The sequence below is a fragment of the Peromyscus eremicus genome, chromosome 9, assembly GCF_949786415.1.
Source record: "Peromyscus eremicus chromosome 9, PerEre_H2_v1, whole genome shotgun sequence".
Classification (NCBI taxonomy): Eukaryota; Metazoa; Chordata; class Mammalia; order Rodentia; family Cricetidae; genus Peromyscus; species Peromyscus eremicus.
In genome coordinates, this window is record NC_081425.1 from 54,920,951 (window position 1) to 54,936,716 (window position 15,766).

The window sequence follows — 15,766 nt, forward strand, 5'->3', positions numbered from 1 at the left end:
GACTTTCACATGTGCACCAGGACATATTTGCAGCCACACACAGAGACATACATGTGCAGAAAAATAAGTAAAGTGTAAAAAAGAAATATAGACTAATGACTGAGTGTTCTCTCTCCTAGCCCTTCACCACAGGAAGATGGACAGATCATGTTTGATGTTGAGATGCACACCAGCAGGGACCATAGCTCTCAGGTGGGTGTGTGTTCTGCTTGGATTTGGAAAGCATACAAGAGTCTCTAAAGTTCGTTGACTGAAATATGGAGCTGGGCTCCAAGCCTGATTGCATTCTGAAGCCTCTGGAGTGTTTTTCTACCAAGATTGGTGCTTCTAGCCAGAGTACAGAGGGAAACAGCGCCTCGGTGAGCTCATGGACCTGTCCCTTTGACTGTTGGGCCTGGTCCCAGTTGTATAAGGCTGGCCCTGATGCTACAGCAGGCATAAAGACAGTAAACTGGGGGCAGGAATTCCTTGTTTCTTGAACTCTGTGTTGTGCTCAACTGAAAGTTACTGGTGGAATCTGAGGGAGGCCTGCAGATGTCTTGTGTGTGGTGTTCTCTCACTGCACAAGCACGGGCCCCTGTGCTAGAGCTGTGTGCCTAGTGCCATGGTTCTGGTCTTCTGCCAGAAGACTGCACGGCTTTCCACACCTCACTGCTCTCCCTTTGGTATTTTCTGAGGCGGGCAGTCCATGCACTCGGTCGGCAGTGGCTCACTTAAGCTGCTCACTCTAGCTGCTGGCATGCTGAAACTTGCAGCACCAGTTACTCTGTGATGTGCTTCGTCGTATAAAGAAGCTTGGTAGTAGTCGGCCGAAATATTTAACTCTCTTTTGGCCATATGCAGGATGCTGTAACTGGTGTGGAAAGAGCACATGAAGTTCGTGGCAAAAAGGGATCCCCAGGACAGAAGAGGGGAGGGAGTTGGTACTCTGCTACAGATGTTCTTCAGTCTGATAGCTTTTGCTTAGACATTTTCCCAAAAGTGTCTTCAAGAGTAGTCCTCTGTGGAGAAGCTCCATAAACTCACTCGGAAGTCAAATAAGTGGCAGTCCTGTGTCCTTGCCCCATGAGTTGTCTTGTCAGGCTGTATAGAGCCCAAAGACAGAAAGAAAGACATCAGCTGAAACCAAGTCTTTCCCAAGCTCCTTTGCCTTCAGAGCTCTGTCGTCCCCCTCCCCCCCCCCCAATCCCAACCCATCCTCCCTGGGCACTTCTGCTAGCTCAGTGAAACACTGATGTGTACAGCCCTGACTCACATGTGGTCACTGAGTTTAACTTCGATTTTAGGGCCGAATGCAGCCATATAAAATTAGAAAGAAATCTCTGTGTGTGTGTGTGTGTGTGTGTGTGTGTGAGAGAGAGAGAGAGAGAGAGAGAGAGAGAGAGAGAGAGAGGGAGGGAGGGAGGGGAGGGGGAGGAGGAGCGGGAGGGCGAGAGCTTGTAAGATTCTGATAGGTTGTCAGTGAGATTGACCTTAAGCAGGGGATAAGCCAGGCTGATGGACTGGCCAGCGAGGACAAGCATGGGTTTTGGCAAGGTAGTGTAATGCTATAAAGACAGTGTTGGGTCTGTGGAGTAAGAATTTTAAAATAGGGGAGCTATATTAGTAGATGATGCTTTATATGCAATTTTATATGCAAAATTATAGTTTTTGCATATAAAGAAATAATTGAAAAATTAGTCACCAGGAATTAGGCAAATGATATTTCATGAATGAGAAAGGTTTTTTTGGTTAGAAAGTTAAGAACAGTTGACTAAGGCTGTTGGTTTTCTTATGTGTGCCTGCGAGGACTAAATGAGATGTCATGTTCCAGCTTTACCCAGAGAATGAGGAAAGACACCAGTGCTTACCAATGTGTTGTTCTGGGTGCTAAGATTCTCAGTCCAGTTGGGGGGTTGGGGATAATGTTATTCTACCGGGGAAATGGGGAGAGAGACACTTTGTCTTCATGTGGTTATCACCTAAGATGACAAAGCAAGTCAGTGTTAGAACCAGGACTGAAAGCCAATCTAAGCCTGTGTTCCAGTCCTTCCACTGAAACTAACCTCTGAAGGGAATCAGTCCCAGGAGACTAGGCATGCAAATGAGCTGAGAGGTCTGCAGAACCCTGTGTGGGGATTCCTAAGCAGGCACAGCCAGGGCAAAGTGTTCCTCCTCTTACTGAAAGGATGATGGTATTGATGAGGCTCCATTGTGTAGCAAGAAATCTACTCAGTCTCATGCAGACTCAGTCTCATGAAGACATTGTGGTTTTTTTTTAGGATGGGTCCAGCATGGGGTTGCCGTCTTTGGAAATAGCCTCCTTTTTGGTCTTGTGAGACTGGTTTATCTATACGTGGATACAGGCATGAAGTTTAAGATCCTTGTTTAGAGACCTTAAGAGAGCTGGAGGTGGGCCAGAGAATGCAGAACTAAATGGGTATGAAATAAGGACCAACCCTCCCACCTCCCAGGACAGTTTGAGGGGATGAGCGAAGAGCAAAGTCCTGTGTCGTTAGATGAGGTGCCCTTTTGCCATATTCTTTAATTACAGGAAGATGATTCAAAACCTCAAAATGGACCAAACATGATGTTAAGATCTGTATTGTAGTTTCTGCATTCAGAGCTGAGAATCATGAGGTCTGAAGGCTAACCAAGGCTATAATAAGTTTGAGGCCAGCCTTGAGTGGTGGGTGAGGCTGTCTCACCCACCCTCTCCCTGAACCTGGGACTGACAAGTTTAAGATTAATAAAGGAAATGCAGAGCTATAGTAAACATTAAAGAAAGGTGAGAAATATGTCCATGGATTTAAACAACTGTATGAATCCAAAAGTAACTTTGTTTCATTCCCCTGGAGAAAATCCCATTGTCTTGAAAAATTCAGAGCACAAATCTCACTTTGTTTTCTCTGAAAATGATAAAGTACTAATTTGTTCAAAAACTCCTGAACTAAACCGGCAAGCAGTTAGAAATCCTGGGAGACCCGAGGAGGAACTGAGCAGAACAAACTGCTGTAAGGCTGGGGAGTAGTGACTGAGGTAAAGCCCTTGCTAGCATGCTGGAGGCCCTAAGCTGAAGTCTCCAGCATTGCTGAAATCAAACCAAAGTAAGAAGAGGGCCAGCGAGATGGCCTGACCACCTCAGTCCCACCCCACGTTGGAGCCCCAGCCCCCACGTGGTAGAAGGAGGAAAGCAGCCTCTACACGTGTGTGCTCTAGCGCAGGCACCACCCTCCTAACTAAACAGCACCACCCAAGTCAAATCACAACAGGCCGGAGACTCAGAAATGGTGCGCCCAGACTGCTCAGTGCTTGCCGTGTGGCTGCTGACTTGTTTCTGCCCCGGGATGACTTCAGGGTTACTCCAGAGAGCCAGCTCATGATGCTGAGGAGTCTCAGTTCCTGCTGGACAAAGCTCTGTCCGTCCGTCCGTCCTAAATGCTGCATTGTGTTGTTATTCAGTGGAATCTGCCAGCTTCAGCAGAAATAGATGAGGACTGAGCTGACAAAGGCTTGCAAACATCCCCTGCACTTTGGCCTGGATTTGGTGGTCAACTGTCATTATGTGTAGAGCTAGGCTTAAGCTCCTTTCCCAGACTGCTGAGTCACTAGGAGCTGGAGCTGTGGGAAAGTGTCCTGTGAGTGGACCAGGTGGAGCTGTGGGACAGTGTCTGTGAATGGACCAGGTGGAGCTGTGGACAGTGCCTGTGAATGGACCAGGTGGAGCTGTGGGACAGTGTCCTGTGTGTGGACCAGGTGGAGCTGTGGGACAGTGTCTGTGAATGGACCAGGTGGAGCTGTGGACAGTGCCTGTGAATGGACCAGGTGGAGCTGTGGACAGTGTCTGTGTGTGGACCAGGTGGAGCTGTGGTCAGTGTCTGTGAGTGGACCAGGTGGAGCTGTGGAACAGTGTCCTGTGTGTGGACCAGGTGGAGCTGTGGGACAGTGTCCTGTGTGTGGACCAGGTGGAGCTGTGGACAGTGTCCTGTGTGTGGACCAGGGGGAGCTGTGGTCAGTGTCTGTGAGTGGACCAGATGGAGCTGTGGGACAGTGTCCTGTGTGTGGACCAGGTGGAGCTGTGGACAGTGTCTGTGAGTGGACCAGGTGGAGCTGTGGACAGTGTCTGTGAGTGGACCAGGTGGAGCTGTGGGACAGTGTCCTGTGTGTGGACCAGGTGGAGCTGTGGTCAGTGTCTGTGAGTGGACCAGGTGGAGCTGTGGAACAGTGTCCTGTGTGTGGACCAGGTGGAGCTTTGGTCAGTGTCTGTGAGTGGACCAGGTGGAGCTGTGGTCAGTGTCTGTGAGTGGACCAGGTGGAGCTGTGGACAGTGTCTGTGAATGGACCAGGTGGAGCTGTGGGACAGTGTCCTGTGAGTGGACCGGGTGGAGCTGTGGTCAGTGTCCTGTGTGTGGACCAGGTGGAGCTGTGGACAGTGTCTGTGAGTGGACCAGATGGAGCTGTGGTCAGTGTCTGTGAGTGGACCAGGTGGAGCTGTGAACAGTGTCTGTGAATGGACCAGGTGGAGCTGTGGTCAGTGTCCTATGTGTGGACCAGGTGGAGCTGTGGACAGTGTCTGTGAGTGGACCAGATGGAGCTGTGGGACAGTGTCCTGTGAGTGGACCGGGTGGAACTGTGGTCAGTGTCTGTGAGTGGACCAGGTGGAGCTGTGAACAGTGTCCTGTGAGTGGACCGGGTGGAGCTGTGGAACAGTGTCTGTGAGTGGACCGGGTGGAGCTGTAGTCAGTGTCTGTGAGTGGACCAGGTGGAGCTGTGGACAGTGTCTGTGAGTGGACCGGGTGGAGCTGTGGAACAGTGTCTGTGAGTGGACCAGGTGGAGCTGTGAACAGTGTCCTGTGAGTGGACCGGGTGGAGCTGTAGTCAGTGTCTGTGAGTGGACCGGGTGGAGCTGTGGACAGTGTCTGTGAGTGGACCGGGTGGAGCTGTGGTCAGTGTCCTGTGTGTGGACCAGGTGGAGCTGTGGACAGCGTCTGTGAGTGGACCAGATGGAGCTGTGGGACAGTGTCCTGTGAGTGGACCGGGTGGAACTGTGGTCAGTGTCTGTGAGTGGACCAGGTGGAGCTGTGAACAGTGTCCTGTGAGTGGACCGGGTGGAGCTGTGGAACAGTGTCTGTGAGTGGACCGGGTGGAGCTGTAGTCAGTGTCTGTGAGTGGACCAGGTGGAGCTGTGGACAGTGTCTGTGAGTGAACCGGGTGGAGCTGTGGAACAGTGTCTGTGAGTGGACCAGGTGGAGCTGTGAACAGTGTCCTGTGAGTGGACCGGGTGGAGCTGTGGAACAGTGTCTGTGAGTGGACCGGGTGGAGCTGTAGTCAGTGTCTGTGAGTGGACCAGGTGGAGCTGTGGACAGTGTCTGTGAGTGGACCGGGTGGAGCTGTGGAACAGTGTCTGTGAGTGGACCAGGTGGAGCTGTGAACAGTGTCCTGTGAGTGGACCGGGTGGAGCTGTAGTCAGTGTCTGTGAGTGGACCGGGTGGAGCTGTGGACAGTGTCTGTGAGTGGACCGGGTGGAGCTGTGGTCAGTGTCCTGTGTGTGGACCAGGTGGAGCTGTGGACAGCGTCTGTGAGTGGACCAGATGGAGCTGTGGGACAGTGTCCTGTGAGTGGACCGGGTGGAACTGTGGTCAGTGTCTGTGAGTGGACCAGGTGGAGCTGTGAACAGTGTCCTGTGAGTGGACCGGGTGGAGCTGTGGAACAGTGTCTGTGAGTGGACCGGGTGGAGCTGTAGTCAGTGTCTGTGAGTGGACCAGGTGGAGCTGTGGACAGTGTCTGTGAGTGGACCGGGTGGAGCTGTGGAACAGTGTCTGTGAGTGGACCAGGTGGAGCTGTGAACAGTGTCCTGTGAGTGGACCAGATGGAGCTGTGGGACAGTGTCCTGTGAGTGGACCGGGTGGAGCTGTGGAACAGTGTCTGTGAGTGGACCAGGTGGAGCTGTGAACAGTGTCCTGTGAGTGGACCGGGTGGAGCTGTAGTCAGTGTCTGTGAGTGGACCGGGTGGAGCTGTGGACAGTGTCTGTGAGTGGACCGGGTGGAGCTGTGGTCAGTGTCCTGTGAGTGGACCGGGTGGAGCTGTGGACAGTGTCTGTGAGTGGACCGGGTGGAGCTGTGAACAGTGTCCTGTGAGTGGACCGGGTGGAGCTGTGGAACAGTGTCTGTGAGTGGACCAGGTGGAGCTGTGGACAGTGTCTGTGAGTGGACCGGGTGGAGCTGTGGAACAGTGTCTGTGAGTGGACCAGGTGGAGCTGTGAACAGTGTCCTGTGAGTGGACCGGGTGGAGCTGTAGTCAGTGTCTGTGAGTGGACCGGGTGGAGCTGTGGACAGTGTCTGTGAGTAGACCGGGTGGAGCTGTGGTCAGTGTCTGTGAGTGGACCAGGTGGAGCTGTGGACAGTGTCTGTGAGTGGACCGGGTGGAGCTGTGGACAGTGTCTGTGAGTGGACCGGGTGGAGCTGTGGTCAGTGTCCTGTGAGTGGACCGGGTGGAGCTGTAGTCAGTGTCTGTGAGTGGACCGGGTGGAGCTGTGAACAGTGTCCTGTGAGTGGACCGGGTGGAGCTGTGGAACAGTGTCTGTGAGTGGACCAGGTGGAGCTGTGGACAGTGTCTGTGAGTGGACCGGGTGGAGCTGTGGAACAGTGTCTGTGAGTGGACCAGGTGGAGCTGTGAACAGTGTCCTGTGAGTGGACCGGGTGGAGCTGTAGTCAGTGTCTGTGAGTGGACCGGGTGGAGCTGTGGACAGTGTCTGTGAGTGGACCGGGTGGAGCTGTGGTCAGTGTCTGTGAGTGGACCAGGTGGAGCTGTGGACAGTGTCTGTGAGTGGACCGGGTGGAGCTGTGGACAGTGTCTGTGAGTGGACCGGGTGGAGCTGTGGACAGTGTCTGTGAGTGGACCGGGTGGTTTCATGTGTTAGTCAAAATCAGAGTGTTCAGTAGTTTTAAGATTGTACTTTGCAGTCACAGCCTCACATTCCTTAAAACTGAGTAAATACAACTAATGTATCATTTTTAGTTTCTCATCCCCTTAGTTTCTGTTAAAGGAGAGCTTTCCAGGCATGGTAGCTCAAGTCTATAATCCCAGCACTTGGGAGGTGATAGGCCACCCTGGGCTACATAATGAATTACAGGTCAGCCTAGGCTACAGAACAAGATACTTTCTCAAAGAAAGGAAAACAAGAAAAACCTTGTGGAAATGTAAACATTTTTTTTTTCCACACAAGCCCTGCCCTCCTCAGTAGAATGGAGTACACAATTTCTGTTTGGGGATTGACCAAGGTCAAGATTAGTGCATGTGAGCAGATTAAGTAGATGTTGCTCTCTCTCAGGTGTTTGGCAGCATCGTGATTTACCACATCTCTGCCAACTTTCTCGTCGATTTATTTTGTTTCCACATCTTTTTTGGTGTGTTTTTATTTTTTTCTAGTTCTGAAAAAATTAAATGCAGTTGAAAATAAGATATAGTGAACTGTTCGTGTGCATCCTTAGGTTCAACAGCACCAGCTCCAGGGTGTCGTCACCTCCCTAATGAGGGCTTTTGCAAGGTCACAGTCTTGTCCTTCAGTGCAGCCTCTGTCAGGCTCACTTGCTCTTCTGGTATGCTCTTGGTCAGCTTGGAGCCGTTTCAGAAAACAGATTGTTTCCTACATAAGAATGACTAATGCATAACGTTTTAGTTTTGTTTTTGTGTTTAAAGGAATTGGTCTTCCTTTTCTGTTTTTCTCTTGTTCCTCTCCTCTCACTATTTGAATTCTTTTTAGTCAGAAGAAGAAGTTGTTGAAGGAGAGAAAGAAGTTGAGGCTTTGAAGAAAAGTGCAGACTGGGTATCAGACTGGTCCAGTAGACCTGAAAACATCCCACCCAAGTAAGTCCTGCATGCATCTTGGTGGTGTGTTTTATGTGCTTGTCTTCAGGGCTGGTGTAGTCCCGAATCTTGTGTTCTGAACCCAGTCTCTGTCTCAACTTCTTCCCCAGAGAGTTCCATTTCAGACACCCTAAACGTGCTGTATCTCTAAGCATGAGGAAGAGTGGAGCCATGAAGAAAGGGGGCATTTTCTCTGCTGAGTTCCTAAAGGTCTTCATCCCGTCTCTCTTCCTCTCTCACGTGTTGGCTTTGGGGCTGGGGTAAGTACCCTGATGCCAGTGCATTACTTACTGGTAATGGGCAGTAAGGTGTTCAGATCAAAAGAGCCGTCTGCACTCCTTCCTTCCCTGGGTAGTACTGCCCAAGGGGGTTCTTCCATGATTACTTGTCTTTTTTGAGTTATTTAAAATTTAGCTAATTGTGAGTAATTTATGTTATTCAATATAAATGTAGGAGTAAATGCAAAATGGTTTTCCCCCCAGATGGTAAAACACACCATTATGGAGGATGATTCTTGAATACACTGGTAGACTGCTATAGGTACTGTCTTTTTCTTTTAAATTTGTGGCATTTATTCAAAAGTCAGCCTCATGTTTACCTTAATTCATTAACTTGTGGCATGTTTTTCAATTAATGGTTTTTTTTCTCTTGATTTGAATATTTAAGAAAATTCTGAAGGATTTCAATTTGTAAGCATTAGCTTAATTAATTTTCCAAGACCTACCTGCCGCACTGTGAGCATGCGCAGTGAGTCATTTTCTGTATCTGATGCATGGAAAGTGGATCATCCCTGATCTTGCTGTGAGTGGCTCAGCATAGTAGAGGGAAGTGCCTGCTCTGGAGCATGGGCACATGTGCATCTTTTACTGTCTCCTTGGTAGAGGACCTGCTGGTAAAGACAGGGCTGGTATTTACAGACAGTGGCGTAAGGAGGCACTTGTGGAGGAAGCAGGATAGGAGCACTGTGCAGCTTGGGAGGACTCTTACCAATACCTGCTTAATAGCAACTGTTCAGTTCATTTACCTTAAAAAGCTTGGTTTTGAGGCCTGGCAGTATTTCTTGCTTTCCTGTATCTTTAAGCTGTTTTTGTTGCTTTAGTTAAGTTTAACTCTTGCTACAGGTGAATGTTTTTAAGGGTCTTAAAAATTGCTATTACTATGTTGAGGATTGTGCCACTTGTTTTCCTTGGCACTCTGCTTTTGCTGTGGAAGGGGTCGTTTTCTTGCTTGGTGTTGGAAACTCACGTTAGGTCCCATCTTAAAAGCACTGTCTCTATGACCATCTCTCTAGATCTGAAATAGCAGTAGAACATTTATCCAAACAGAAACACTTGAGGGCTGGGGAAGACTGTTTTGGGTTTTGAAGGGGTCTCTCTTTTTTTCCTAGCTTGACCTGGTCCTAACATCACTGCCCTTGTGATTTCCAGTCCTGACTTAATGAGTAGACGGAACCCTATAAAACCATCTGGGCTGAGCTAGTCGGTGGGCTGTAACTCAGTGGGAGCATGCTTGATTAACAGACAGAATGAAGAAGAGGAGTGGAGACTCAGGGAGTCTGGGAAGTGTTTGCTGAGGCTTTCAGTAGAGATGACCTATGGGCCAGGCTGGTGGAATTGTGGGAATGGACAGGCCATGATACGCTCTGCTTCCTTTCAGCATCTATATTGGAAAACGACTGAGCACACCTTCTGCCAGCACCTACTGAGGGAAACGAAAAGCCTCTGGAAATGCGCGTGGCCTGTGAAGTGGTGTATTGTAGTTTGAATTTGAGACCTATTGTAAGCATGATCCCCAACCTACAACCCCATTTTTACATACCCAATTCCAGTAACTCTCAAATCCAGTATTTTCCTGAGGCTCTGTGAGGCATTTTACTACCCTTGTTCCCTTTTTGGCCTGTAAGACACTTCAGAGATTCCTAACAGAGTTTACTGTCGTTTAGAAATTTGCAAGGGCTTTTTTCCGCAATGCCACCAGCAGATGATAATCTTGTCAACAATGCCATCGTCTCCTCTTAGTACCACCAGAGTCACACCTGCATCATCCATGCTAGAAACTGGATTCTAGCCATGCAACTACATCTCTTTCTAAATGAGGTCAGGTTTGCAAACAATACTATAAAAGCTTTGTTTAGTTTTTGTTTTCCAGGACAAAAACAAGCTTCCCTAAGCTTGAATTTATAGTTATTAAAAACAAAAGAAAACAAAACCAAAAAAAAAAAAAGCAAGACACAAGGAAAAAAATATCCTGGGCAATAAAAATTACTTTCAACCAGCTTTGGAGCCACTGTTTTCCTAAGCCTCCTGTCCGCCTGTAGGAGTGACAGACAGGAACTAGAAGGCTAGAACATACTGGCAGATTCTAACATTAGAGTGTTGCAATGCTATCTTTTCTATGATAGAGAATCTTTATTTTTAAGGAATGCCTCAGGCCTAGACATACATGAAATTGCTTTTGAGATTTTTGTGCGTTTGGTATTTTCATGTGTTATCTGCATGTGAATTTCTCATGACTTTCTTTACTTGTTTTTCTAGTTTCTTTTCTCTCTCTCTTTTTTTTCTAAGAAGAGACTTGGAACGAGTCTGATTCGTGGTGTTACTAGAGGCTTCTTGTCTTAGGAAGCTTTGCTTACACCCTGAAGCCTTTGCACTCTGAAGAATAACTTCAGAGTTACTCCAAGCACTTGTGTATCTTCAGAAAGCAGACCTGGATTTTGGGAACAGTTGACAAAGTTCTGGAAAGATGCCATTCATTCTCTGTGGTCCCTTACTTCCTGCCGTTGGCTGCGGTCTTCTCAATGCGTCCCTAGGATCTCGCAGGCCCTGGTGACTTTCTCACGTAGTTGTCTTTTCAGTTCTGCAATACTCAGAAAATTCTTTGAATGGCAGACTTTCTTTTGTCTGTTTCTAAAATGTGAAGCGCTAGGACCAAATTGTTAGACAGCATCAGGATTGCAGATTATCTCAAGTAGATTTTGTTGGATTAAAGAACATAGCACGACTCTAAAGGATTCTGTTTTATATATAATTAATTACTGTTTATGATGTAGACTTGCTATAGTTGCAGAACCTTTGTGAATTTCAAAGCTAGCAACCTACATGGTGCACCAGGTTGACTTGAATAAATATGGCAACCAGGTTTGCTAGCATGTAGAAACTAACTCCTCTCTCACATAAAGAGTTATAAAATTGGTGTGTTATATGGAAATGGAAAGTAACACAGCTAGGAAGACATTTCTATCGTTTTTCAAGAACATAGTTGTTTATCTTTAAGAAAGATAATATATCCAAAATAGTTTTTGTGAGTTGTTTTCTTTCTAGCATTTAATGTCTAAAGGATTGTGGGCGTCTTTTGCCCTTTTCCTGTCTTGCTCTTAAACCTGGTGACGCTTGATTTGCCTTCTCGCCTATTTATTTCAAGTGTTTGTCTTTGAATTTCTTTAGGAAGAAAGTAAAGCCAGTGGCCTGTTTATTTGTTTGTTTGTTTTTGAAAAGCCTGAGTCAGATTGGCAAGGCTGCTGAAGCTAAACTACAGCACGGTTGGCAGTGCTTGTGTGTGAGCAAGCGGAGCAGTCGCTCATTAGGTGATCTCACAGGCAGACGTCACCTTCTTCATAAGTTCAGTAGCAGTTTATCAGCAGTGCCATCGGACTGTGGGGACACTGAGGATTTTGTTTCTACATTATAGCTGAGTTTAGTTTTACCATGTGTGAAAGTATCAGTAAGATCATGGAACACATCACAGTACAACTGCCCACCAGTGAGCTTGTGTGGTGTTGATTTGCAGCCCTGACATACGGGATGTTTATGTTCCTACACAGATTCTCATTGAGTGAAAACAGATTGTCCTATTGCAAAGCAGAATTCAACCAGGAGTTGAAATAAAGATAATGTTTGAAAAGCTTTATTCCTGTTTACAGTTTGGAATGAAAAGCAGGCTTCGTTTTAAGTTTGATGAAAACTGGCTCAGATGTTTGTAAGTCAAGTGGAAAGCGGCACAGAGAACAGCACAACAGAGTCACTCGGTTACAGTAAAGAGTGAAATGGAGACTCAGCCCGTGAGACGAATCTCACAGTGACCCAGTTGTTGGAACTGCTGGCATTAACTGAGCCAGAGTGATGAGCATCCTTCGTCTGTCTCGTCAGCACTCACGTCATTTTCCTTACAGTTTACAGAACACGTGTAACTTGTAGCTATAAACATTTTGTGCCATTAAAGATCTCACAAAACCTGCCTGTTGGTTTTACTCTTATTGCCTGAAATGCCTTCTGTGTGAAATTTCTACGTGTAACCCTCCCATGGAGAACTCACTAGGACCAGAGTACCTGACTCTGCAAGGAGTGGGGCTCTCCAAGCCTTCCTGGTGGGGATTTTGCATTTGAGTGATAGCAAGCCAAATGCTGGTGGGTGGTCATTTGGTTTTTGTAATATGATTGGGGCTGGCCCGACATTACACATGGGACTGTGGAACCAGAGTTGTAGCTCATTGGAGAGCATTTGCCTGTCCTGTAAAGTCCTGATTTCAACCCCCCAGCACTTCCTCACCCCCACAGAAGCATGGGACTGCGGTTAAAATTTAACCTGCAGTGTGGAGTTGCACAGAGTTCAGTGGACATTGCGGGGTAGAAAGAATCAGACTGTGTGTTGGTCAGCATCCCTTCACTGCCTTCCGAGAGAAACCTGCCTGCTGGGGAACTCCCTCCTGTGCACTGGAGCAGCAATTAATTAGTAACAGTCATGGTGGCTTCCCAGCTGAAGGACCTGGGGCAGGACCGGGTTCATTAAGTCGTGATCACCAGTGGAGGATGGTAGAGGAGGGTCTCCCTTCCTGGCAGACAGGAAGGGACTGGGTGGGGATCATGCTTCAGAGGCAGTCTCCAGGGGATCTGCTAGATCAGCCCAAACTTCTCCACTGCAAGAGCATTGCTGCCAGCTGGGGACCAGGCAGTCACCCCAGGAGCCTTGGGGGCCACTTTGTATTCACACTGTCGGACTCCTGTCACATCAGTCAGTTGAGATGGCAGCTGAAAGCAGAAGCAGTCTGTGGGCACCAGCCTTTCAAGAGCAAGCACTGTGAGTCAGTTTTCCTGAAGCAGTTGTGAAGTGTCGTTCATAGTGAGGAGACTCACACTCAACAGAATGTGACACCAGGAATGCACGTCCTATAAAGTACACACTGGCAGCCCTGAGGGCTTGGGGGTCACGCGGCAGTGTCTGTGTTGTTGGCTGTTCGTGACAACTCTTGGCAGCAGGACAGCTCTCCCTGCCAGTGTGCTCAGAGACTCCTGGTGTAAGCCCTGCCCCTAGAGACCTCTGTCCACCAGGCTCCACCCCTAGACGACTCTGGTGGCCAGGCCTGACCCCTCAAAGTGAGCAGCCTAGCCTTGCCCTTGCCCTGAGGTGGGAGAGTAGCCAGGCCCTGCCCTACAGAAAAGAAATCCCACCAATCTCTGAACTTGCCCCAAGATTAGGCCACATAATCCCTCCAATTTCAGGCTACCCTGGAAAGAACTCCCCGATGCCCAGAAACCCTATATAAACCCTGTCTTCTGCTCAGTCCTCTGCTTCTCACCCAAGCAGACCCAGCCACCCTCCTGGGTTTTTTTCCCCTCTTAGTACAGTAAATCTCTTATGTGAGGTTTGTAATGCGGTGGTGACTTTGTGGTATTCCTTGGCTCCCAGCTGCCAAGATACCTTTCCCCTTAGAGCTGCAACACTTATATTGCTGCTGTGACTTGGATGGGCTCTCCTGGAGTTTGTACGCCCCCTCGGGGTCTGAGCTGCACTGGGACCCTATCCCTCATGTCCAGTCCACTGCAGCAGAACGTTGGCTCACCAATCACTCGACACCCCATCCACCAGTGGCAATTAGGTAAGTTTCCCCTTTGGTCAGTGTAAACATTTCTCTGAGTCCAAGGAGGTGACCACTGAGCACACTGCATCCCTCTGGCACTCTTGGCAGGCAGAGGTACTCCCAGCCCAGCCAGATCGCTAAGGCGTTAATTAGCTGGCCCTCTTCACCTGACCCCATCCCAGTTTCCTTAGGCCTAACTGAGCTATTGCTCCCATTCCTGCCCTTTTCTGCCTTCCCTCCAGAGCTGCCACAGTCCCTCAGCTCCTCTAGACCCTTAGGGCTTTTGCGATTCCATTCCCCAACCCTTTCCTGTGAATGGCGCACACACACCCTCGTAGAGCTCGGTTTTTGTCCTGGTCTTCTGTCCTCTACAAAGCCCTGGTACCAGGTGCTGAGTCCCTCCTCTGGCTTAGCCAGCCTAAGCTCCTGACCCCTGTTGAGTGTTGGTGACCCATGAACAACTTGGTTCTCATTCAGTCCTCCTTGAGTCCTGGGGAGACCTGTGACTACAGGCTGCAGTGACATTTTTTTCCCCCCTTCTCATCCATGGGAACGGTTTTCCACACCCTCTCATTCCCCCTTGGGATGCCTTTAGAAAAATTTCAGGCTCTCCATGTAGCACCCGATCTGAAGGGCCCTAAATTTGCTCATCTTTCCAATCAAATTTGGCCTCAGTACCCCTTAGACAATCAATCCAAATGGCCACCTAATGGCATGCTAGATCCTAGTATTATTTGGGACCTTTACAAATACTGTGAACGATGGGGGAAATGGAAAGAGTCCCATCCCCTGTGTTTCCAGCTTCCTCTTACCCTCTTCAAGTCCTCGCTCTGTCCTTCCTCTTCACCACTAACTTCCCAGCTATGAAGCCCAAACCACTCTGGATTCAGCCTCCCTACTGTTGGCGTCAACCCCCAGCTCTTTCTCTCCCGCCCCTCCCTTTTCAGACAGGCCACCCTAATCAATCTCCCTGGCCCCCACCTTCAGCCCACTGGCAGCCCTTAGTCCTCCCACCATGGGACCCCCCCTCCCCCAGCCTAATCTGGCCCTTTGTGGTGTTGATGGGGTGGACGACTTGGTCAGGGTACATACTCCTTTCTTATTTAGGCGATCTCTCTCGATCACTGTCATTAAAGAGTTCTAGTATATCTCCCAATCTATGATTCTCACCAGTAGCCTCCCTGAGGAGTGCGAGCGAGTCTGGGACCAGGCTAGGGCACACGCAGATGAAATCCGCCAAACTAATGCTGCTGAGGTGGTCCCGACCAGGACCAGGAATGGAACTACAATACTGCTGAGGGCATTCGAGCTGCAGACCAATTTATAATTTGCCTCCTGGCCAGTCTCCACAAGGCCACCCTTAATGTGCTAATTATGAAAAAATCTAAGAGGTCATCCAGGACAAACACAAAAAACCGATCCAATTCCTAGACTGCCTTATGAAGGCCCTCTTAATATATATCAAACTGGATCTTAAGACCCCAGATGGAAAGAAACTTCTCATGACCTACTACTTCTCCCGGAGTTTCCCTGATATTAGGGCAAACCTAAATGTCTAAAGAAAGGATCCCTGACTCCACAGGCAGAAGTCTTAGCAATGGCCTTTAAAGTGTATTATGGAAGAGATGAAAAAGCCCCCAAACAAAAATACTTGATGCTGGCAGAGGCCTTTCGACAGGCCATAGCAACTGCCCAGGCTCCCTGGCCTCCCAAAACCTGAGAACCCCCAGGTCCCTGTTTCAAATGCAGTCAGAAGTTTCACAGATCCCAGGCCTGTCCAAACCCCCCGTAAACCACCTGAGCCATGTCCACGGTGCCATCAAAAAAGGCATTGGGGTGTTGACTGCCTCCATGTCCCTCGTGGTGTGAGGACATCAAGCCCAGGTCGCCCTTTAGCCAACTTCCTGGTCTGGCCATGGATGACGGGGAGTCTGGGCCCAACTGCAGACATCTCTGACAGGAAACTTCAGGTAAATTCCACAGTATCAGGGCATCTATCTCCTTCCTTTTGGACACTGGGGCCACCTGCTTGTCCTGACAGTGTTTTAGGGATGCACCTCTCCTAC

General features: G+C 48.9%; 1 protein-coding gene across 3 annotated transcripts in view; it reads left to right on the forward strand.

Moving 5' to 3' along the window:
* The window catches only part of Bnip3l (BCL2 interacting protein 3 like), a 26,240-nt gene extending 14,161 nt beyond the window's left edge, over positions 1 to 12,079 (forward strand). The window contains exons 3-7 of one of the 3 annotated variants that reach the window (XR_009381209.1): positions 120 to 192; positions 7,743 to 7,846; positions 7,957 to 8,106; positions 9,503 to 9,624; positions 11,667 to 12,079. Coding sequence is in view for 2 of the 3 variants with exons in the window: in XM_059273423.1 (XP_059129406.1) it covers positions 120 to 192; positions 7,743 to 7,846; positions 7,957 to 8,106; positions 11,667 to 11,730 (391 nt within the window). In the remaining variant the exon portion in view is untranslated. Of the gene's footprint in view, positions 1 to 119; positions 193 to 7,742; positions 7,847 to 7,956; positions 8,107 to 9,502 lie in introns of all 3 variants that reach the window. The other 2 variants (XM_059273423.1, XM_059273424.1) reach the window with 2 other exon arrangements.
* Positions 12,080 to 15,766: the final 3,687 nt, after the last annotated feature.